Source organism: Lathyrus oleraceus, chromosome 6, assembly GCF_024323335.1.
Source record: "Lathyrus oleraceus cultivar Zhongwan6 chromosome 6, CAAS_Psat_ZW6_1.0, whole genome shotgun sequence".
In the NCBI taxonomy this organism is placed as follows: Eukaryota; Viridiplantae; Streptophyta; class Magnoliopsida; order Fabales; family Fabaceae; genus Lathyrus; species Lathyrus oleraceus.
The window spans coordinates 321789732-321816510 of NC_066584.1; the positions used below are offsets into that span (position 1 = coordinate 321789732).

Consider the following 26779-nt stretch of genomic DNA (forward strand, 5'->3'; position numbering starts at 1 on the left):
TATCGTCGTCTTCGTCGCTCTAAATGTTCTTCTTTGCAGCTAGGATTTCAGACTATGAGAGAGTAGAACAATGACCTAGAGTTCGAAACTGAAAAGTTTAGATAGAGAATTCTGCTTTTGTTGGTAGATGAAGAGATCAGAAATGATATTTCTAAAGTTGGAACTGATATTCATACTTTAAATTAAATTAAGTTTATTAATAATTGCAAAAACAAAACAATATATCATATCAATATTTTCAATACGTCACATAGATCTTTTATCAACGTTTTTTCAATAGAATTTAATAGAAAGGATTTATAAAACTAACATAAGTATTTTAAAAGACTCATATATAATATTTTTGAATTAATAAATTAAATAAAAATAATAAATTAAATTAAAAGACTAAAGAAATAATTACCCCTAATTTTTTAACCACTATTCTAAAGTAACATGTAAACTTTTACTATAATTTTTTATTTACTTTTCTCTAGCTAAAGACACACTTTTTCAAATCCAAATGATATTAAAGAAGTAGACCCAACCAGAGTAAATTAATCCCGAACCAAACAAAATTATAGTTGTGTCAATTCATGATTACCGCCACCATTTGCAATTCGACACATGACAAAATAACACAATGCCAATATGGTTAATAGCTTAATGCAGAATGAATGCCTGCCACGTCACCTCCAGGGCCGCAACAAACACTGTTTTATTTTCTGTCTCCTCCATTCACAAATCTTCAACTAATTAATTTTAATTATTTCACAACAAAAAAATAACAAGAAAAAGATAAAAACAAAAATAAATGAAGTGATTGGTAAATGGGTCCCACGTAACGGTGTTATTTGGGTTGTGCTTGTGGCTGTGGTGCGGTGTGATTTGGCCATTCCCTTCTTCCTGTATCACTTTAGCATTTTCTACAGTGCGCCCCGTTTCTTATCCTTCACCACCATTCTTCAATCTCCATCACTACGCTAATCCACCTTCATTCTTCACCTCTTCGATCTCAAAAACAACTCAACCACTTTATGGATTTGTGCTCTGAACAACGTTCTTGATCGTGAAGAAAGCTCGTTACGGATCTGCACTGAAAACTTCATCCCTGTTCCAATCCAATGGCTGGAAGTAACCAACTCAACCCTAGCGATTCAAAGGTATAGTTAGTTAGTCTTTTCATACCATAATATACTTGCTATTGAAATGGATTTAATGTGTTTTTTTGATGGAAAATTATGTAACTGTAGGATTTTTTTTTGTTGATTTAGTGCTTTCCTTTTTCGCCATTGATTTTTTTGTTGTTTTGTTTCTTTCATCTTTGGGTTGGTATGCCGTTACCTCTTGTGTGACTTTTTTTTTCTTCTGATTTTTTTAATGTATTTTTATATTAATAAAATAGTTACTTTGTCATTAGGGATTTATAGAGGTAATAGTTTTGGGCTTTTTAATTTGAATATTTATTTGTTTTTTTATGGATTGAAGTTTGTTGTAATAGTTATTAGTGTTGGTTGGATTGGATTGAATTGGATCATTTCCCTGTTTCTATCTTAAGACTTTGTCAATGTTTAGGGTTTGGTTATTTGGTAAATTTGATTTTATAAAAAAATTAGATTTGTTTCATTTTAGATATATTTGGCTCTTCGGGATAATTTCTGATCATAGTGTTTTATTTTTTTAATTAAAATAAATGGATTAAATAAATATGAACAATTTGATGCAGATGGTGGTTCCGTTGAACATGTGGGTTTTAATCTCGAATTTTAAGTTAGCATACAATCTTCTCCGTCGTCCTGATGGAACTTTCAACCGTGACTTGGCGGAGTTTCTTGATCGTAAAGTTCCGGCGAATGCAAACCCTGTGGATGGAGTGTTTTCTTTTGATGTGATTGTTGACAGGGAAACGAATCTCCTCACTCGAATTTACCGTCCTGTTGAGGGAGATGAAAGTCATGTGAACATTGTTGACCTTGAGAAGCCCGTCACTGCTGAGGTTGTACCTGTTCTTATGTTCTTCCATGGTGGAAGTTTTGCACATTCTTCAGCTAATAGTGCGATATATGATACTTTGTGTCGTCGATTGGTTGGTATTTGTAATGCTGTTGTTGTGTCTGTGAATTATAGGCGTGCACCTGAAAATAGGTACCCTTGTGCTTATGAAGATGGGTGGAAAGCTCTTAGATGGGTTAGTTCTAGAACTTGGCTGCAGAGTAAAAAGGATAACAAGGTTCAGATCTACATGGTTGGCGATAGCTCGGGCGGGAACATTGTGCACCATGTTGCTTTGAAGGGTATGGACTCTGGAATTCAGGTGTTGGGGAATATACTTCTCAACCCATTGTTTGGCGGGGAGGAAAGAACGGAATCTGAAAAGCGTCTCGATGGGAGGTACTTTGTTAGAGTGAAAGATAGAGACTGGTATTGGAGGGCTTTTCTTCCTGAAGGAGAAGACAGAGACCATCACGCGTGTAACCCTTTTGGTCCCAATGGTCAAAGCCTTGAAGGGGTTGTGTTTCCTAAGAGCCTTGTCGTGGTTGCTGGTTTGGATCTTGTTCAGGATTGGCAATTGGGGTATGCAAAAGGGCTTGAGAAAGCTGGACAAAACGTGAAGTTGCTCTTTCTGGAGCAAGCGACTGTCGGGTTTTACTTGCTTCCAAATAATGAACACTTCTCTGCTTTGATGGATGAGATAAAACATTTTGTGAGCTCTGACTGTTGATAGGCTTAACTTTTGCTACACATGAAGGGGGTTTTATTAGAGGATTGTGTAGGTAATAGCTATGCCACTTATTAACTGTTATACATTTTGGCCTCTTTTACTGTAGGACTTTGCTCCCCTGATTTAGGTACTTATATATGATATTAATTGTGTCTGTGAGAATGGTGTAATGTAATGTATGTAATCAGCATATAGCTATATTATGTTTTCTGAAACACACCATCAGGAAATCGGGTGTTTCGGATAGGTGAAAGTTGTTTTTTAGGACAAAAAAGGGGGAGCTATGGCCATGTTTATGGGAACCACTAAAGTTGTGATTACCCACTTTGACTTTGAGCCAAAAAGAGGAGAGGAAGATATGGTTCTATTTCTGGGCTTCTGACCTTCTGATGGCCAATCAGTGGGGCTTGTCGTTGTATGGCAAGTGTTATATATCTATATATAACTAATTTTGGAACTGTGATAGGGAAAGTATCAATCATATATGTTGGTGCTGTTTGATATATATAAGTCTGGTATCTTAATATATGTGCTTTTAGTACTGTTCATTTTTTCTCTATTTAGCTAATTTTAAGTTCTCATGTTTTTAGCTGTCCTCCTTGTTTGGCAATGGACAGTCTTTGCAAATGTAAATGGTTTTTTTCTTTTTTAACTTTTGGTTGTAATGGTAGGGTTTGTGTTGCATTTTTTTAATGTATGCATTAGATATTTTTCAGGGTTTTACTATGCCACACAAGGTTGAATATTTGGTTGAGATGGTTAAATTAAAATTGAGAAACAGTCAATGCAAGCTTGCTTACATGCGGTTGCTCCCTCCAATAACCTTAATTAGTATGTGTCCTCCTTTCCTAACGTCCCTACCACCTCTCCCTTTCATCATCCCTTATTCCCCCTTTGTGTTACCCTTTCACTTTTCAACTTGGATAATCTCCTTTCACTCTCCTGTCCGGACCTAGATTGCTTATGGGTGGTTGACCGCCCATCAAGATCGGATGTTTCTTATTTAAAGCTGATTAATGTTCAGATGAAATTTACACTCCAAAGTTTGCTTTGAGTGACATCTCAAATTGTTATGTTTTCTGATTGGGGTATATCAGATAAAGAAATTAAAGTTTATCTTACTATTATACTGAACCTCTGGGTATTTATAAAAAAATAGCATTTAATTACCACAAAATTGTAAAATTCATCTTCTCAAATTTTAAAAGTCAAGGATGATAATTAGGGGTGTTCATCGGTATGGATAAATCCGCAAATCCACTCACCCGAACCAACGTAATCCTTATTTTAACTCAATCCAATTATGTACGGATGCAACCTGAACCAATCCATTCAAACTATATGGTATTTGGTTCGGGTAATAGGTTCGGAATTTTGAATCAATTTATTTCTTTTATAAATGATCTAGCAGGTTCGGAATTTTGAATCCGCAAATTCAACCTATTAATATGTCATGTAATTTCTTTTATTTCTTTTATAAACGATCTAGCCATCATTTTTTTAATATAATTATTTTTTATTAATTGTAAAAATTTAAGCCTAAATCAAGTTTGAGAGACTGAATTTCTTTATTGAAAGAGTGATATGTCTTATCATTTTAATTATATTCTATACATTTTGTATTTCTTTTTTGAACTTTATTTAGATAGTAAAAAAGCTTTTAAGTATTAAATGATACATCTTATTGAAATTAAATACTAAAATTTTATGATATTTTAATGTTTATGTAAAATAAATGTATTAATTGAATTGATTTTTTTGGAGTCTAACATGCTTATAGCTACCGTCAGTTTTTGGGAGTCTTCGGCCAATACTTTTCATCTGTCGTGTGGGATGGTCACTCCTACTATTTTCGATATTGTTGCTATTAATGGTCTTCGACCAACCAGGGAGACTTTTGACCTTACTCTCAAACACAAAATAAAACCTAATTTCTCTTTTGACCAGCATAACTTCAACACCTACATTCAATACCACCATGAGAAGACTGATGAAGTCTTTGACTATGAACACATTGCTTTCCCTACCCTTTGGTTGTCTAATTTCATTTTTTGTTCTAGCTCCCTTCAAATAGCCAATAAATATATATCCCTTGCTATTCATTTTCATGAGAAGAAAGACATTTGTCTTAACAAACTGATCCTAGGCTGGGTTTATGAATCTCTTGGGACTGCCTCCCGCGACATCAAATCACGAATTAACCAGGAAGAGAACTTCCTGATCATCAGTCCCATCTGGCTCTTACAACTTTGGATTAATGTCACTTTTGAACCCTTTTTAAACACTAGCACTTCATCCAATTTGGAAAGGCTAGTCAAACGTATCTAACTCAATTTGTTGACTCCAGATGATAATGATTCTTCGACTAAAGAGGCTTTCAAGAAGTATTTCTTCATGTTTATAAATTGTGTCGAATTCGTTTCTACCATGGCACCATTTTCCATTCGAAGCTATGGGCCAAAGTGGTTCAAAAAAACATTCCCCACTTCTTCACCTAGGAATCAAATTAAAACTCTTAACATCTGGATGGAATTTTTCAAACCCACTATATTTTCAACCAGAATTTTGACTAGGAGAACTAGATTTGGGTTCGTTGGATACCAACCAAACTTGGTGGCTACGAAACTAGGCTTTAGCCAATTCTTGCCAAGATCAATTTTTACCCATGAAGACAAGATCTGCTTGGCTACCATCACAATCACATAGCAGGACTACATAGCGTGTTTAAACTTTCATGTTCAAAAAGTCAACAATTTGAATCCTTTTGAATTCAAAACATCTTTTTACCGTGTAAGACCCCAATTTTGACCCTAAGATCCCTCATGCTATCTCATCATTTACATTGGCTTTGGGATCACACCTTGGCATCATCCTTACCCCTCATTCATTGGGTTTGCATTGAGAGAGATCACCAAGCACATTTGATTGTATCATACTTTACTTTTCATTATTTACTAACCAAAATGCCAAAAAATGTCTATGTATGATTTTGTTTCTTTTGTAGGTAGTGTGTGCATTCACCAATGCCTCATCAAGTTCATATCTAGGGTTTAAGACCCTTAGTACAAGGATATCAATCAAGGGATGGTTCACATTGGTTCTAGACATCATATATGGGTCCCCATAATATTCACTTATCATTTTGATCAAGAAATCATCAAAAGTTTGAAGCTTGTTTTCTTTGGAAGCCATAATTCATCTGGGTATCTTGTGTGACTTCCTCAGCAAGTTTCTTTAATATTTGGTCAAATATATCAAGGGATGATTCATATTACATAATATTATACATATATTATCCTCCATGAGTCCCAAATATCAAGATAACTTTAAGTATTCAAGTTGGCTCAAGGAGGTTGACCAGAGAAAGTCAACTAGTCAAAACTGGGGTTCCCTAGACCCTATCTCCTACAATTTTTGTCATATGAAAATTATTCCAAGAGAAACGTTACTCTTTATGACATTCCAAACAAATTTCATGTTGACATCAAGATCTAGATTTGCTTGGAAAGTCATTGTTTATGGTGAAAGATTATAGGTCATTTTGTTTGTGCCCTAGTTAGGAGGTCAACTTCCAAGGACCATAACTTGCTCAATTTTTATGAGATTATTGGTTCTAAGTGTTGGCAGCAATTTTTGTAAAACTTAGAGTGTTCACAAGTTGTCACATGTGTTGTCTTGACATAAGATAACATGTACCTGCATGATGTTTAAAATGTGATTATGCAGGATTTTACTACGATGTCTGACCCGATGTCATGACATCTGTATACAGAACATTCAGTCTGAATGTTATGTATTATGTGATTGCGTTTTTAATGCTAATCTGTGTATGATTGATGAGATGATTGAACACGTTATCAATCAGTAATTACAACTAGATTGACTTATTTTCCAAAGAGATATAATCAACTGTCATGAGAATATATGAATGGAAAATAGTTTTAGGGTTTTATGATGTCCAAGCCCAGCCAAATGCTTCTATAAAAAGGACATGGAAAACCTGATTTTATACACAAGAAATAACGAACGAAATATTGAGAGAGAATAAGGGTTTTAGTCTTGTGTGGTCGTGTGAATTGTAAGCCATTCAATTCATCCATAGATGATTGAATTGGTCTGATTTTTGAGTTGTAATTTGTCCACTCTAAGCTTTGAAGCATGAGTGTGTTTCTACTTGATTGAAGCTTTTAAGTAAGATCAAGTATGTGTCTTTGAAGAGTGTCTTCTTTTCATTGTAATTCTTGTTTTATATCACTGCTGTGATTGAGGGGGAGTGAGTAGGATCTCATATCTAAGAGTTCTTAGGTAGAAGTCACATGGGCAGAGATTAGGTGAAAAGACTATAACTTGAAGTTATTTACTGAGAGTCTTTGAACTGATTCTATTTAGTGGATTTCCTTCCTGGCTTGGTAGCCCCCAGACGTATGTGAGTTTGCACCGAACTGAGTTAACAATTGCTTGTGTCTCTTACATTACTGTTCTTCATCTTTTATCCTGTTTGTATTGTTCAGATATTAGTGTCGTGACACTACCTTCAACATCTCATATCTGATACCAAAATTTCAATTGGTATTAGAGCAGACATCCTGCTCTGGTTCTGGGTGAGATATAGGGACGTTACTTTCTGGTATTATGGAGAGAGATGGAGGATCTGTTCACAGACCACCTATTCTGGATGGATCCAACTATAACTACTAGAAACCTCAAATGGTGGACTTCCTAAAATCTTTGGATAATAAGGCTTGGAAGGTTGTTTTAACGGGCTGGGAACATCCAGTTATTACTAAGGATAGAGAAGCTACAACTGATAAGAAGGCTGAGGAACAATGGACCAAAGAGGAGGATGATCTAGCCCTTGGGAACTCTAAAGCATTGAATGCTATATTCAATGGAGTAGATAAGAATATCTTCAGATTGGTAAACAACTGTGAGGTGGCTAAAGATGCTTGGAACATTCTCAAAACCACTCATGAAGGCACCTCTAGAGTAAAGATGCCTAGACTGCAGCTGCTCACTACCAAGTTTGAAAATTTAAGGATGAAAGAAGATGAAAAAATTCATGAATTTCATATGAATATCCTTGAAATTGCTAATGCCTCAGGAGCCCTGGGTGAGAAGATGTCAGATGAAAAACTAGTGAGGAAAATACTCAGGTCACTTCCTAAGAGATTTGCCATGAAAGTGACAACCATAGAAGAGTCTCAAGACATTTCCAATATGAGAGTTGATGAGCTAATTGGATCCCTCCAAACATTTGAGATGGGAATGTGTGATGGATCTGAAAAGAAAGTCAAAAGCATAACTTTCATGTCAAACACTGAAGAGAAAGAGGAAGAAAGTGATCAAGATACTGATGATGATCTGGCAAATGATGTAGCATTACCGGGAAGACAGTTCAACAAACTTCTGAAAAAGATGGATGTAAGGTTTAAGTCAAATGTCAAGAACATCTCATCTGACATCAGTAAGTCCAATAATGCTGGAAGAAGAACAAGATCTGATGAAAAGACCAAAGAAGGAAAAGGAGTTTAGTGCCATGAATGTGATGGGTATGGATACATTAGAGCTGAATGTGGAACCTACCTAAAGAAACAAATAAAGAGTCTTGCTGCTACTTGGTCTGATGAAAGTGAAACAGAAGAGTCTGCAAATCTTGTGACTGCATTGGCTGGAAGATGGGATTCTGATGAAGACTCAAGTGATGATGAAGTAACCTTTGATGAGTTAGGCATTACCTACAAAAAGTTGTGTCACAGAAGTGAAGAAGTGTGTCAACAAGTTGAAAGTAAGAAGAAAGTGATAACACAACTGGAGAATGAGAAGGTAGAACACTTGGAAACCATCTCTAAGTTAAAGACTGAAGCAGTGTTCTTGAATTCCAAACTGGATGAGATGACAAAGTATGTCAAAATGCTAAACAATGGATCTGACACCTTAGACAAAATTCTCCAGACTGGACAAATGACAGGAGACAAATCTGGCATTGGGCTCAATGAATCCAAACCTGAGTGCAGTCACACTGGTAGCAAACCAAAACCCAAACCTGAGTGCAGTTACACTGGTAGCAAACCAAAGATGTCATAACATCATAAAGGAAGACAACAGAAAGGGAAACATCATAGATGGAGATGTCATTACTGTGGAAAATTTGGCCACATAAAACCATTATGCTATAAGTTATATGGCTATCCTAGTCCTTCTCATCATCAACCTAGACCCAAACATCACATACCTATCAATAGAAAACAATGGGTTCCTAGGACTGTTGTTACAAACCTGATAGCTCACACTTCCTTCAGAGTTTCAGCCAAAGAAGACTGGTATTTTGACAGTGGGTGCTCCAGACACATGACTGGAAACAAAAACCTGCTAACTGGCCTTCATGCTCATGCCACCAGCTATGTAACCTTTGGTGATGGAGCAAAGGGTGAAATCAAGGGGATTGGTAAGCTTAGTTGTCCTGGAGTCCCTAACCTTGACAATGTCCTACTTGTTAAGGGACGGACTGCAAACCTAATAAGCATCAGTCAACTGTGGGACCAAGGTCTAACTGTAAACTTCACTAAAACTGAATGTCTGATTACTAATAAAGAAAATGAAGTGATCATGAAAGGAGTCAGGTCTAAGGACAACTACTACATGTGGAGTTCTCAAGAAACTAGTTATTCTTCAATGTATACTCTAGCTAAAGAAGAAGAAGTGAAGATATCGCATCAAAGATTGGGCCATATGCATCTTAAAGGTATGAAGAGGATTATATCTGTTGAAGCTGTTAGAGGAATTCCCAATTTGAAGATTTATGAAGGAAGAATTTGTGGAGAATGTCAGATTGGAAAACAGACAAAGATGTCACATCAGAAGCTCAGACATGACACCACTTCCAGAGTGCTGGAACTTATCCATATGGATTTGATGGGACCCATGCAGGTGGAAAGTCTTGGTGGGAAGAAGTATGCTTATGTAGTGGTGGATGACTTCTCCAAGTACACCTGGGTCAATTTTATAAGAGAACAATCTGATGTATTTGAAGTCTTCAAAGATCTTTGTCTAAGACTTCAAAGAGAAAAAGAAAGTCAAGTTATTAAAATCAGAAGTGATCATGGGAAGGAATTTGAGAACAACAAATTTGCTGAATTCTGTGCATCAGAAGGAATTAGTCATGAGTTCTCATCTCCCATTACTCCACAGCAAAATGGTGTGGTAGAAAGGAAAAATAGAACTCTCCAAGAATCAGCCAGAGCTATGATTCATGCCAAGAAATTGCCCTATCACTTCTGGGCTGAAGCTATGAACACAACCTGCTATGTTCACAACAGAGTAACCTTGAAGAAAGGGACTCCTACTACCTTATATGAAGTCTGGAAAGGGAGAAGACCTATAGTCAAATACTTCCATGTGTTTGGTAGTAAATTTTATATCTTGACTGATCGTGAACAAAGAAGGAAGATGGATCCCAAAAGTGATGAAGGAATATTTCTGGGCTACTCAATAAACAGCAGAGCATATAGAGTCTTTAATTCCAGGACAAAAGTAATGATGGAATCTATCAATGTTGTGGTTGATGATCAACAGACTGATGTCACAGACGATGTTGAGACATCTCTAAATGATGCCCCAGCTGATTTACCAGACAAAAATAATGAGAGTGAACCTCCTCAAGCTGAACCAAAAGTCAGTCACATAAACCAAGTGAAGATAAACCAAGTGAAGAGGATACTGAAATATGTCAATGGAACCAGTGACTATGGAATGTTGTATACTCATGGTTCTGGATCTATGTTGACTGGATATTATGATGCTGACTGGGCTGGAAGTGCTGGTGATAAGAAAAGCACATCAGGAGGATGTTTCTTCTTGGGGAACAACTTAATATCATGGTTTAGTAAGAAACAAAATTGTGTGTCCCTTTCCACTGCTGAAGCTGAATACATAGCAGTTGGAAGTAGTTGTTCTCAACTGGTTTGGATAAAACAGATGTTGACTGAATAGAATGTCACACAAGATGTCATGGCATTGTACTGTGACAACCTGAGTGCTATAAATATTTCCAAGAACCCTATTCAGCATAGCAGGACAAAACACATTGATATTCGTCATCACTTTATTAGAGAACTAGTGGAAGAGAAAATCATAGCCCTGGAGCATGTTACTACTGAAATGCAATTAGCTGACATATTTACAAAGGCTTTAGATGCTAATCAATTTGAATGTTTAAGAGGGAAATTAGGGATTTGTATCCATGAGAATTTATAGCAATTAATTTGGAGTGGAAAGGGTAATAAAAATGTTGTCTGCCCACTTAAAAGAAAGTGCCCCATTTAAGGTAAATCATTACCTAGTATTGGAACTACCATCTATAGCATTTTCACACGCAACCATAGCTTAACCACTTCCATCTTCATCAAACTTTATCGACCATCTCTGTTAGGGCAACAAAAATTCTTTCACAAGCTCAACAAGATGTCACAACATCCTTCATCTTCTGGTTCTAAAAACACCAAACATGTACACAAAGCAAGAACACCCTCCATGGATTTTCTTCATGAAGACATTTTGGAAGTTATTCCCCTATCAGTCATCCTAGGCGACGCCCCTGGTCCATCCTCCACTGCAGGGCATACTCAAGGTAACAACTCTGATAACCCTACCTCTAAAGATGACATGCATCATACTGATTGTGTCATTAGAAATTTGGTCACGAGGATCCTAAGTGAAGGACACTCAGTCAAGGGAGTTTCGACTCCTCTATCTAGAAGGGACCCCTCACCTGAGGTGGAACCTCACAATGAGAAAGATGATGGGTCATCTAGGTCTGAGAAAAATATAGCTGCTGAGGGACTATGTTCTTTAGGGCAAACCTTGCCTAGTAAGAAATATGTTGATGCTTCTCAGTCTAAGAAGCATGACTCTGGTAAGAAGGTGATTGAATTGGAATAAGAGAGCTCAGATGATGAAGAGGATAACTTGCTTCATCACTTGAAGCCAAGTGTTTCTAAGAGAATGAAGACCAAGAAGGGTAGGTCTGTGGCTGAGATGATGACATCCAGAACTGGTAAGAAGGCTATTGATGTAAGCCCTTCAAAGTCATGGAGTAAAGTGGAGGTAAAGAAGAGAAAGTTCTGATTCAGAGGAAGCTGTTAAAGACGATGTCCCAGACATCTCTCCTGTCAAAAAGCAAACTGTTAGAAAATCCCCTACCAAGGTTGCTGCTGTGCATTTGGATAACATTTCCTTCCATCTGGAAGATGGAGCAGCCAAGTGGAAATTTGTAATCCAAAGGAGAGTAGATGTGGAAAGAGAACTGGAGACGGACGTTGTGGAAGTTAAGGAGGTTATGGTTATGATCAAGTCTGCTGGTTTAATGAAAACAATTAGTGGGTTATCTCAATGTTTTGAAGGTCTTGTTAAAGAGTTTGTGGTGAACATTCCTGAGAACATTGCTGACAAGAACAACAAAGAGTTTTGTAAGGTGTTTGTTAGAGGAAAGTGTGTGATATTTTCTCCAACTGTGATCAATAAGTTCCTAGGAAGAGGAACAGAAGGTGTTGTTGAACTAGAGGCCACAGACAATGAGGTTTGTAGGACAATAACTGCTGGACAGGTCAAGGAGTGGCCAAGCAAAAAGCATCTCTCTGTTGGAAAATTAACTATGAAATATGCTATCTTGCATAAGATAGGGTCAACAAACTGGGTACCAACAAACCACATCTCTACAATCTCTAATGCTCTTGGAAGGATCATGTTTGCTATTGGAACCAAGCTTAATTTTGATTATGGAAGGTTCATGTTTGAACAAATTGTCAAATATGCTTCCACAAATGCAGTGAAGTTGCCCATTGCTTTTCCCACAATAATTTGTGGGATAATCCTAAGCCAACAACCTGGAATATTGAGCACAAGTGATATCCCTAGTAGAAGAAAACCTCCATTGTCAATTCATTACAAGTTATTTGAAGGTAGTCATGTCAATGACATTGTCATGACATCTGCTATGAAGAAGCCAACCTCTCAAGGTGGCCTGATTGCTGAATTAAAAGAGACCTGTAAGGAATTGGAGACTGGGATTAGGGTGGCTAAAGCTAGGAAAGAAGCTCTGGAGGTTCTGATTAATAGCTTGGAGCAAGGAGACATGGATAATGTTGGTCAAGCCAAGGACACAGATGCCCACACCTCAAGTGAGAGGTCTGAATCTCAAGATAAATCAAGTGGCAGTTCTGGATCTGAAGCTGATGAAGATGCTAGCTCCTCTGACTGAGTTGTGGTGAAGATGGTTCCCCCCTGTTATATTGATGTGCTGTTCTGGAGGCCTTGATGTTTGATATTTTTTTTGGCAGTCTTGTTTTGATGCCTAGATGTAATTTTTGGGTTCTTTTTGGTTTCTCTGGATTTCTTTTTATCTCAGCTTATATAGCTGTGTATAATTATGGTTATGTAATACCTGACATTATGTTTTAACATGCTATATGTTATAACATTCTATGTGACATTCTCTATTGGACTAATAAACATTTATTTTGTCTCATTGGTCTCTTTTGTCTATTTTGACTAAAAAGGGGGAGAAGTTATTATGTGGAGAGCTGCAGTTAATGTGTGGAGAGTTGTAGTTAATATGTGCTATGAAGTAGCTAGGCTATAAATAGATGACAACTGATGTTGAATAGAATGATGTTCTGTGTTGTACAGGTGATGTTGAAGGAGATGATGTACAGGTGATGTTGAAGGAGATGTCAGATGGGGTGATGGATGTTACATGTGTTGTTGAAGGAGATGTCTGTGTTGAACAGACTTAGGGGGAGAAGAAGCTCAAATTTGTTTAATGTGTGTTTACTAGTTGCTATTATAGCTAGTAAAAGTGTGGTTTATTACTTCTGCTGCTGCTTAACTGCTGATATGTTTGTACTCTTGTGAACAAATGGACTGATGTATGTTTTAGCCGAAATTTGCCAAAGGGAGAGTTTGTTGGTTCTAAGTGTTGGCAGCAATTTTGGTAAAACCTAGAGTGTTCATAAGTTGTCACATGCGTTGTCTTGACATAAGATAACATGTACCTGCAGGATGTTTAAAATGTGATTATGCAGGATTTTACTACGATGTCAGACTCGATGTCATGACATCTATATATAGAACATTCAATCTGAATGTTATGTATTATGTGATTGCATTTTTAATGCTAATCTGTGTATGATTGATGAGATGATCGAACACGCTATCAATCAGTAATTACAACTAGATTGACTTATTTTCCAAAGAGATATAATCAACTGTCATGAGAAGATATGAATGGAAAATAGTTTTAGGGTTTTATGATGTCCAAGCCCATCCAAATGCTTCTATAAAAAGGACATGGAAAACCTAATTTTATACACAAGAAATAACGAACGAAATATTGAGAGAGAATAAGGGTTTTAGTCTTGTGTGGTCGTGTGAATTGTAAGCCATTCAATTCATCCATATATGATTGAATTGGTCTGATTTTTGAGTTGTAATTTGTCCATTCTAAGCTTTGAAGTATGAGTGTGTGTCTACTTGATTGAAGCTTTTAAGTAAGATCAAGTATGTGTCTTTGAAGAGTGTCTTCTTTTCATTGTAATTCTTGTTTTATATCACTGTTGTGATTGAGGGGGAGTGAGTAGGATCTCATATCTAAGAGTTCTTAGGTAGAAGTCACATGGATAGAGATTAGGTGAAAAGACTGTAACTTGAAGTTGTTTACTAAGAGTCTTTGAATTGATTCTATTTAGTATATTTCCTTGTTGGCTTGGTAGCCCCCAGACGTAGGTGAGTTTGCACCAAACTGGGTTAACAATTGCTTGTGTCTCTCGCATTACTGTTCTTTATCTTTTATCCTATTTGTATTGTTCAGATATTAGTGTCATGACATTACGTTCGACATCTCATATCTGATACCCGAATTTTAGAGATGAAGGCCATCCAAGTTTCATAATCAAATTCAATATGTATTATCCAACTTTGATTCTCTGAGAAACTTCAAATTCAACTTGCAAGTGCATGTGCCAAGAGGAAATATTATAGGTCATTTTGGGCCATTAACATTGAACAAACAATTTTCCTCAACTTCTAAAATGTATAACTCCTTCATGACAAATCCAAATGAGGTAAAATTTATGACCAAATTGAAGAAGTTTTAAAGAGATACAACTTTTATGAAGGAACTGTTTCCATTTGAAGCTCATAGAATAAGTTATTCAAGGTGGAAGAAGTGGATATTTGATTTCTCAAACTTCCACCTCAAACTTTATCATGATCCAAGCTTCAAATAGAAAAGTGTTCAACATGAAAGTTGTTCCCCTTGATGTCACCTTTCAAAAAAATCCAAGATCACCTCATTTGGACAAGATTTGAATGACTTGCATATGGTTACTCTTCATGGTACTGTAAGACCCCAATTTTGTCCCTAAGATCCCTCATGGCATCATGACATTGCATTTTGCATTGCCTCAAGGATCATTAGCATCTTGGTTCCCTTTGCCCTTGGGTGGGACCTTTTGTGAGTGGTTTGAGATCACCAAGCATACTTGAATTGTATATCATTGCTTTTCACATTTTGTTTACTAACCAAAAGCACAAAAATATGTCACTAACATCTTGTGTTTGTAACTTGAGCAATCACAAAGCCCAAAGCTTCTAGGAGATCATTGGTACAAAGATATGGTCAGGAGGAGATGATAGCAAGTATGGTAATGGTTCCCAAAGCTCTCATCCATCAAATGTGCCTCCCTATTACCTTAATTCATCATTTTGATCAAAGCAAATCAAAGGGTTTGAGGTCTTGGTCTTCAAGGAAACCCTAATCCATCTGTGTACCATAATGCCTTGCTCCTGAAGCAACCTCAGCCCATGATGAAATACAATCAAGGGAAGTTCTTTAACTATTCATTTCATGCATATTTGAACTTATTTGAGTGTCCTCAATCATCAATTCATCAAGATATGAGTTGTGGACTTGAGAAGTTGATCAGTCAATTCATCTGACTATTTTGAAATACACTGAGACCTAACTTTTTATGTATTGGTCAAATGGAGATGGTTTCAAAAGCAACAATGATCTTACGGACAATATGAACAACTTTCATTTTCATCAAAAATTAATTTGAAGCTTGAAAAACCATCTTCCATTCCAATACATTATAGGTCATTTTGATTGAAACCCTAATTTTGGGTCAACTTCCCAAGGACCTAACTCATTCATTTTTTATGATTTTGAGGTGGGATCAAATGCATTTGAAAGCTTAAGATGTCTGCTTCAAATGTTATGTTGAACAAAATTTCAAAATATCAAAGGAAATGCATGTGATAATGCAAGACATTATAGGTACTTTTAGGTCAAAGGCATTAAAAGTCAAAAACGTCCAACTTCAAGTGCCCATAACTTCTTCATCAAAAATCCAAATGATGACAAATTTAAGTCCATTTTGTTTGTCTTGAAAAGATCTACAACTTTGATGTTGGAGGTTGTTTCATTTGAAGCTTGCATCATCAAAACAGAAGGGCTTGAAAATTGGCCAATTTTAGAAACCTTGCCTTGACATGTTTTGCATATCACACTTTAAACTCAAATTTCATAAATTTCCACATTCCAAATGGATTTTTGACCAACATAACAATTGTTCCTTACATCAAGACCTTTCCAACCATTACCGATATGCCTATGCTTGGATTTTCTAAATGGTACTTTCGAAGAGATGAATTTTTAGGTGCAAAGAAGGAATTCACTTGAAATCTTGGTGCATAAGCAATTGCCTTGCAATTCACACGTCCATTTCCATCTGGCTGGTGTTCAGAACTCATTCGGCATTGTTTTTGGGCCTTGTGCATGATCATGCAAGCCCATGCAATGAAGCTTCACATGCCATGCACACGGATCCTTTCACACTTTCCTTGCCATTTCTCCTATAAATAGAGGCCTCATTCCCTCCATTTGAAAGACCCAATTCAACCTGAAATGCTGCAGGATTCTCTCCCTAACCATCACTAAAGAAGCAATTGCATTTTTCTCAAAAAATTTCAAATCTCGAATTCAGCTTCATCTGGTTGTATTCTCAGATCTAATGCTTCTAGACCTTCATTATACACTTCATTGAACTTCTGTTTTGATAAAGCAAGCAAGACATCGTGTTGAAATCACCAGAACTCAAGCTTGAACTCCAACTGGTATTTTCTTCGATTCTCCTAATCCATTGACCTATTAACTTAGATTTTGTGTTGGCTGAAGTCCTCTCAATAGAGGCATCATGTTTAGGCTTTTAATTTTTGAAATTCATTGAGTTCATGATGAACACCAGATTTTTCCATCTCTGATTTCTCACACTATGGAGATCTAGAGTGGAAATGGATGGTACAGGGATGATGTACATCATCCCAGCTTTCTATTGATGTATAGATCACACGTTTTGATGGAGGTTTGAGTTTCTGCAATTTGGCCGGAATCCTGAAGCTCAGCGGAGAAGACGGTGGCTCCGGTGACTTCATCATGTCCAATTTAAATCCTGGCCATTGGATCTATTTTCCAGATTGAATCCCAGCCCTTGCTTGTTATGACTTCTATTTCTTTCCCATGCGCGTGTATTGACCAGGGATCACCATAGGCGCGCGCCTTAGGAGCGTGTGATCTGCCAGCTCAATTAATGAGCTCAGATCTAACGCTCCACGTTTTTTTGCATTTTCTATTTTCTGTTTTTATTTTCTTAAATTCCAATTATCCTCAAAAATTAATATCTCTTTCATTTTTAATCCAAAAATTATGGGACCAATTGCATTATTTCCCAAATAATTTCTAGTTTCTATTTCTGATTTTTTATTTTTTTTATTTTGTCATTTGATATTTTTTGTGAATTTTCTCTTTTCTGGTTATTTTTAATTCATTTTAAATAGCTTTTGATATTCAAAAAATACAAAAATATTTTCCTAACCTATTTGGATGATGATGGATCTATGAAAAATATTCTCATCAATTTTGAATTGATTTGAGATTTTAGTTCAATTAGGTTATTTTTATTCATTTTTAATTGGTTAAAAATAGTTTCTGACTTTTAAAAAATGCTGAAATTTTTTGTCAAACTTTGTTTGACCTTGTTGAACTTAGGATAAATTACTTGAACCTTCCAAGGTTGATTTGAAGTAATTTTGAAGTTTGACCTTTCCATTTATTTTTAATTCTAGTTTACTTTAAATATTAAAAAATACCAAAAATAGTTTATTCATTTCTTGACATCTTCTCCTTCTTCTTCTACTTCTTTTCTTTTTGATCAATGAGTTGAAGGTTGATAAGTTAACATTGATTAGGGAGATTTAACCTTCCTTGATTCAAATCTAATTCATCTTGATCAATTAATCAAGTGAATGGCTTTGCATTAAGGATAGGTTGTCTTCTAAATCATGCAAAAGCTTAAACCAATACAAGATCATTTCTCTTCTTCTTTTTGACATGGCAAGTTGTTGGGACTTGGTTCACTAATCAAGACTCCTAACTTGTGTTTGTTGCCTACATTATTATTGACCGGCCTCAGATAGTTGTGACTTCTACATAAGTCCAATTACGATTGCTTAACATAGCGCTAAATTTGCCTTATGGCACACTAACCACTAACACTAACTATTGACAATTAACATTTACTTTATGCAATTTACTTTTTATGCAATTTACTATTCTTGCACATATTATCCATTTGCTTTTTCCTTTGCTCACTTGAGCACATGTTTATGTTAATGCCATTTGCCTTTTGCTCACTGTAGCGGTGTATTCATTACTATATGATCTATTGATTAAATCATAAGCAAAGTATACAATAACGTAGAGTCGCCACCGCACTTTTATTTATCCAAAGGACTGGCTAAAAAGCGAACAAAAGCCTAAGAAGTTTTACTCGTAGAAAACTAATTAAAAGATCAGAGATCGGGGTAAGGGGTAAATTACGTAATGGGAAGGTGTTAGGCACCCACTACGTCCTAGGTACTCCTAGGGAGCCCTTTTCACACTTGTTGTACAAAATTATTATTTGTTTTGACATAAGTAATGTGCAAACATGATTGGGATGATGAGAAAAGAATGTACATGTTAATTATTTTTGAGTTCGAACGGATGAACCCGTTGCCTACGTACCTTCCATCAAAGGTAAGGATCAAAACGCCGTAGTTCGGCTAAAAACTTCCAAAAGTTAGTGGATTCAATTTTAAAACAAGAGCACTAAGGCTTTTCATTACCAATGGGAGAATACTCAACCTGAATCAACAATCCACCATGCGAGGACAGCTTCAACATACTAGTGAGGGGTTAACCCTATAATAAGTATGGAAGACTTACAATCAACTCACTAAGGATAGGAAAGAATTACATCAACCACTATGGTAATTGAAACCTACGGCTAATGTGTGGAAAACTTAACAAGTATGGACAAAGCCACAAAACATTTGAATGGGCGAAGTTAATTGATTTGGATTATTCACAAAGTATGGTCAAGGTATGGTTAATGTCAATTCACAATGAGTATTTACAAAAATGAAGTTTGGAAAATCAAAGACTTAAGGTCCAGGTTTCTAATTTGGAAAGAAGGTGAGAATGTTTGCACAATACTTATCTCAAGTTTTTTTGAAACATGTGTGAAAAGGTTTGGGACATAATGGGGATGAATGATGGAAGATGGAATGTAAAACTTCTTAGAAGGTTCACCTCTTGAAATCATATAGAAGATGATTCAAGTGTGTCCTTTGGAATAGGCAACCAATGAGCAATGATATGTACATGGTAACAGATGAAAGTAAATAAAAGCGGATACCGAATGCCACTCGATGGTCTTATATCAGTCTCCTAAAACAAACAAGGATATCAGAAGCCACTCTATGGACTTATACTAATCTCCATCAAAATAAAACAAAAGCAAAATGTGGATGTCAACTGCCAATCTATCTGGACTTATGCTAACTCCACATATGATCATAGGAAAACCAATGCCAAATTACATGGACTTACAATGGATCCTCACATACAACAACGATGCTCAAGCAAAGAGCAAAGTGGATATGAGTGACCAATGAATTGGTCTTACACTCTATCCCTTCCATGTCATAGGAACACTAGCCAATATATGGACTTACAGTTGTCCTCAATGGGAAAACAACAATGTCACAAAGACAAATGAAATGATCATGCACTAATGGCAATCAATGATGATAATGCACAATGGCAAGTTCAAGTAATCATGTACAATGGGTCAAATAATCAAACCACACAAGTAAAGAGCACACACTATATACAAGCATCAGGCTCAAGCAAAGGGTAAGGCATTAAAGCCATCTGGAATAGGGTTAATGTTGCTCTTAACCTTGCCATTGAGGGGCTAAGGTGAAGCAGATGAAAGGATATGAGGGGGTGTACCTCATTGCTCTTATCCCTGGTCAGGGAGAGCATCAGATGAAAGAAGATGTGGGAGTTCAAAAAGTTGGAACTCTCTCCATAATATATAGACTCTATAGATCTTGGGTTATGATCCCTATGCTTCAAACATGTAATGTGAGCAAGGGGAAGACACACAGAATAGTGGGAGATAGGCTACATATCTCTTATATCCAGCAATTGCCTTATTTAAAGGACTTTTCCTGCTTGGGGACAAAAATAAACAATCACAAGCATTGCCTCTTAAGGAGGACTTCAGACAGGTGCCTGGCTAAGTAACAAGCCAGGTCTTCCAGACTACATGAAGAAGAAGGTGCTATACCTCAATGCAAATGCTAATCAAGCAAAGCAATGCAAAGTTCTCAAGGAACTATAAGCAACTATGTACCTGAAATCAATCAAATATCATCAGTGTACAATTCAAAGTCAAACAGACAGGATAATGAACCAATAGTCAAACATAATCAAGCATGTGCAAAGCACAAGGCTCAAAGCTCAAATGAGCTAAGCATCCTACAAAACAAACAAGTTAGTCAAGTGAAACAACTCAAATATGAATCAACCTCCTTAAGGCATTAGCTTTTTAACCTGAAAAGTCAAAGTCAAACTCAAACATAAGTAACAAGACCACTAGGACTAGCCTAGGGTCCAAAGGAGGGAAAAATCTTAAAACAGCAAGCAAATCATGATCAACATCAAGATAAATCACTAAAGAAGAGAATCCAATTGGTCTCATATCAAAACTATGCACTAATTTCATTTTATGCACAATGTAAGTCAAAGTAAGCAAATGTGAATCACATATGAGTAAACATAATGATCACATCCAAACAAATACCAAAACAGCTCAATAAATTCCACAAAAATTCAAGTCTAAACAGAACACATTCAATGAGCTACATATCAATTTTCATGCCATTTGGATAAAAGGAGCTATGGGAATTAAATCAACATGTCAAGGCATGCAAAAACACAACCAAAGTAGGTCACAAAATGAGTGCCAACTTCAATCAATTGTAAAACAGTGAGATCACATGAGAAATGAGTGGGACCAAAGCCAATGTGGGGTTTAATATGTTAGGAAGCACTCCACCAAATTTCACATTCATAGGATAAGGGATGAGCATTTAACAAGACATGTAAGTTTGTTACACAAACAAAACCCTAAAAATGCTAAACAGCAATCAAAAATGTCAATCAAATAGAAAATGAATCAATTAAATCCACAAACATTCATGGTGAAACCTAACATATACAAGGTATCTCATGCAAAAAATCAGAGCCATAGGCCTAGTGGAAGCATGGAAAATAAAATCATGAAATTGGCATAGCATAGTGTGACACATATTGTCACACTCAAATTAATTAAATCATATCTACCAATCCAGAGATCCAAAAATCACAAATGATATACCAAAATTTCCAGGCATGAGTCAAGAATCATCATATGAAATTTCATTAAATTTGGAGCTAGCATGATTATTTGGTGATTAAAATAGTAAAACATACAAATTATGTACACATGTCAAATATCATTAAGCCATTCAAAAATATCACCAGGCACAACTTGCACTACTATGCCTAAAAAATTCTAGAGGAAATTGGGATCTAACAAAAAAAGTCCCAACTAATTTGGACTAAAATTGAATTAACTATGATTTTTGTAAGTTTTGTAATATTATTGAAATAATTATTTAAGGTGGATTAAGTGAGTTAATTAAGCGAATGGCATAACTGTAAATATCCCCAGCCTTGCCAAAATGCACGTGCTTCATTTATTCGGTGTCGTGTGGTGATTGGACGGTATTGGAGGGAAACAGGTTTTTGAATTGCCAGGCGAAGAAAGAAGATCAAACAGCGAAACTTTTCCAGATTTTCCAATGTTCTTCGCGCGTTCGTGTTGTTCATCGACTGCAGATTCGGTTAGGACCTTTTCTTCACCAAAATGCATAAACGATATACCATTCTCTTCCTCTTTCAACGTAGATTACAGTTATGGCCACGAAAATGTATATAAGTTAACATGTATAAAGATCCGATCGAAAGAAGTTTTGATGCATAAACTTTGAATCAAGATATCTTGATGATTACTCAATGAAAACGAGTGATTCAAATGCCAATACACCCTACATTCAAAGATCTACTTAATCCATATGGCAATTGCAACAATTGGAAGATTCGAAAAACTCACCTTCTTGAAGCACAGTGTGAAATCCTTGCGTGTATTGCCTTGATTCTTGAAAACAGATCGTGATTGATGATGTAGAAGGTGAATAGTGGTGATTGTTCAGCTCAACGATGCACGGATCAGTGGAAAATCGTAACTGCCATGTGAGAGCAAGCTTGTAGCAGCTGGAGTCTTTGCTCGATTTACACCTCCAAATGCTTCAACAGAAATTCAATATCACCTGCACATGAAGAATCCACAAAGAAATCGCATAGAGGATCAAAGATTCTTGAGAAAATTGTAAAAAGTGAATGTGAAAAGTGTGGAAAAACTTGAGAGAATTTTGTGAGATTTTGGCTTTGATCTGAAAAAGTGATTATTCTCCTTGAGTTTCTGTTACAATTAACCTTTTATACTTCATGTTAATCCAACTCATAATCATGATTAGCAATTTTTGATAATTAGCAAAATGAAGCTTATTTGTGCAATTTGGCCTTTTTGCCCTTGGATGATTAGAACCAAAGGAACGGTGATTTTTCACTTTGGACAAGTCACAATTTGCATTTAGAAGCTATTGGAATTGGTTCCATGTCAAAATTCCATGTACTTTGAGTTTTGGACCATTTTGCCCTTGCATTTTAATTGGTTCACTTAAAAAATAACCTTTTTATGTGAAGGCTTTTGGCAAAATGTGATGATGGATTATGAAAGTACATATCAAATGTGGTTTGCTCAAAGAAGAACCATCCAATTTGGCCATTCCATGTGAGAGTTATGCCACTTTGAATTTGGACATTTTCTGAAATTGATTTGACCATATCTTGCCAACCACACATGGGAATTGAGTGTTCTTGGACTTTTTGGAAAGGTGAGAACAAGATATTCAACTTTCATGTTGGACAAAATTTCATTTGAAGCTTGTATGATGAAGTAATTTTGAGGAGAAAAACTTTCCATTTTTGACAAGTGAAAATTACAGGTCATTTCCATTTTTGGAAACTTTTTGTCTGACCTCAAATCCTTCAACCTTGATCCTTGAAATGTCAAATGAGACTTGTATGGACATGAATGAGGTCTTTCTAACCATCTCACACCCTCCAATCCCTGATTAAATGCACAGTTGACCACAGTTGAATTTTGTTGACTTTTCTAGGGTTTTGGCTGACTGGGCCATGTTCTGATGAATTCCAAGCCTCTTTCTCTTGAGATCTTGATTCCAAATGATATCACAACTTATATGAACTCTTTATGAATGATCATGGTGCCCAAATTCTTCAAGAATGGCCACCATCTATTGCTCAATGCCTGATTTGACTGTTTTGACCTAGTTAGCTTCATCTGCAAGTAACATGGTTAGATGACAATATTTTTGTACTTTTGGTTAGTAAACATATGAAAAACAATGATATACAAATGCAATACATGCTTGGTGATCAAGAATCACACTCACAAGATAACCCACCCACTAGGAGGGAAGCTAGGGTATGCAATGATCCTTGAGGCCATGATATGGTATGATATGGGCCATGAGGGACCTTAGGGCCAAAATTGGGGTCTTACAGATGCCCCTATTTAAGGTCATTCTATCCGGAGAAGTGAAGTTTAGAAATCTTCATCTCGACGCGGTAGAATGGGCTTAAATACTAGTAATGAGACAAATTTTGGTCCCTAAGAGACCTCATGATGCAGATGTATGCATGCAAAAGCAAATTCTGTGGGGAATATATGGTTCACACAGAAGAAAAGACGATCCATCGGAGTAATCCACTCACCAGGAACAGAGACTCAAACTAATAAGACTCTTATTGGGATTCTACTAGGGGATAGTATAGAAAAGTGCGTGAGCAGGACACGACTTTGATTAGGGAAATGACAAAACTGACACAGCGTGATCAAAACACGACTCCGAGTGGGGATAACAGATATCGGAATGGAGAACTTGCTGGGGAAGCAAAGGACTCACACTGGGGAATAAAGAATTCCAGAGGAAAATAAATCCATTGGAAAGACATAAGCTGACTCAAATTACCCACACAGGATACTTCGGATAAAAATCCGGACTCGGACCAGGAAAAGATTCACATAGAACCTTCCTGCCGGGAAGTGCATATATTGGGAAAACGCCCATATAGCAAAGGTAAAAATCACCAAAGGAAACTCCGCAGGGGAATGTCTAACAAAGAGACTCTCCTGGGAAAGCAACAAAGAAATGAGGTGTCACCGGTATAAGGGTAACAAACTCGGGAAGAATGAATATCTAAGACCGGTATAAGGGTGAGAGATATCAATCAACCAACATCTGAGGAAGACCAACGAAGGGTACATAAACTCAGAAAAATCTGACTCCACAGGGGACCAAGGTCATAATAGGGAGTAGAAAGGAGGGAACACCAGGGATACCGAGGTATATAATAGGTGACCGACCGAAACGTGAATTGGTATATATGCCAAAACACACATCCGAAAGGAGGGCTTGAAAAAGCAAAACGATTTACAGGATGGACATTCGAATCCGCAACGGGAAAACGAAACTTACTCAACTGGGGACACAAACCCGAAGAGTGCATGAGGTATAATATCCATTACCGTCAGAACGTGGATAAAATACTCGCATGAGATATATTATCTATTACCGTCAGAACGTAGATAATAAACTCGCACGGTAAAGAAACACCAAGGATACCGAAGTATATAATAGGCGATCTATCGAAAACGTGAATTGGTATATATGCCAAAACACACATCCGAAACACAAACTGGTTAAAGGATAAATATTCGATTCTACAAAGAATACGAATCTTACTCTACTGGGGAAAATCAACAAAGGAATCCAACCAAAGAGCGCATGAGACATATTATTCATTACTGGCAGACCGTGAATAATATACTCGAAAGGAAAAGACACCAGAGATACCGAAGTATATAATAGGTGACTAACCAAAAAGAGAGACAATCGTTACCAAGCATCCGGGTAAACGAAAGACAATTCAAAGAGGATAAATTGCAAGCATCCGACAATTATCCAACAACAAAGAAATATTCGACTCCGCAAAGGGAAACAACGAATCTTACTCGATCAGGGAAACACAAAAGGCTTCAGCTGAAGAGTGCATGAGATATATTATCCATTACCGTCAGAACGTGGATAACACACTCGCACGGAAGATCATCCACAACCGGTATAAGGGTTAATAAAGGATAAATTGACCGAAAAGAAAGGCATCGGGATACCAAACAGGCATATAATGATGACCAATCAAAGGGAGCAACAACATTACCGACAAAAGGGTAAATGAAAGAAGACTCACTGGGGATAAATTGCAAGCATCCGACAATTATCCACAAAAGCAGGGGATACATTGATAAACAATCAATGATCCGGGGAACAAATCACTAGCAAACGGTGAAAAGACCCACTGGCGACTTCAAAAGGATAACATTGCAAGCATCCGGCAATGATCCAGAAAACTGCTGGGAACACAAGTGCTTACTCAAGAGCAACTAACCCGAAGCAGGGAGGAATATCAACATCGAATATTGACTGAAGATAACCACAAAGACTTAGGGTTTACATCTACCGAATACGGGGTAGAAGACCAAAATCTGGCTGAGGAAATAAGAGGTTTAATAATACCGACTACTGGGTAAGAAACCGAAGACTCAGCTGAGGATAAAATTGCTAGCAACCGGCAATTATCCACAGGTATCATAAGATACAAATCCGCTGGAGAGAAAAATCACAGCAACAATAGGATTTACAACTACCGAATACGGGGTAGAAAACCACAAACTCCACTGGGGATATAAATCACCACAGGGAATACAAACTCTGTTTGGGATAAAACCACAACAACAGACAGAATCACCACTAACTAGATCGAACCACCAAGGTTACCACTGCTAGGGGAAAGAGATAGGACTTACGACTACCGGTATGAGGGCAGTGGCCAAATACTCTGATGAGGATAAAAGATTAGGGTTTATATCAAACCACTAACTCCACGTGGGGATGGAAATACATCAAAAATCCACACGGGAAACAAAAATAGGGTTTAACAACCACAAACTCTGCTGGAGGGTAACAGAATAGGATTTACGACTACCCAATATTAGGCAGAAAACCAACAGCTCTTGCCGAGGAATAAAAGGTATATAACCACCAATTCCGATAAAAGGGCAAGGAAAATAGGACTTACAACTACCGGTATAAAGGCAGAGGCCAAATCGACTCTTGCTGAGGAATGAAAGGTGTATAACCACAAATTCCACCAAGAGGAGAGGAACAATAGGACTTACAACTACCGGTATGAGGGTAGAGGCCCACAAACTCCGCTGGAGATAAAAATCACCGCAGGGAAGCACAAGAAACAGACGACAAACGCCAATTCGGGAAAGATCCGAAAAGACAGATTGAATCAAGACACGTCCTAATGAGGATATAACTCAAATAGGAACATCCATCCCAATATATATGTTGGGAGGAAACGGAAGAAACCGTCAT

At 36.8% G+C, this 26779-nt stretch overlaps 1 protein-coding gene across 1 annotated transcript; it reads left to right on the forward strand.

Moving 5' to 3' along the window:
• The first annotated feature begins 771 nt into the window (after window positions 1–771).
• Window positions 772–3249, forward strand: LOC127098030 (gibberellin receptor GID1C). The gene is made up of 2 exons (XM_051036531.1): window positions 772–1142; window positions 1706–3249. Exons 1-2 carry the CDS (start codon window positions 1104–1106, stop codon window positions 2699–2701), a joined length of 1035 nt encoding a protein of 344 aa, XP_050892488.1. The 5' UTR covers window positions 772–1103; the 3' UTR covers window positions 2702–3249.
• The last annotated feature ends 23530 nt before the right edge of the window (window positions 3250–26779 follow it).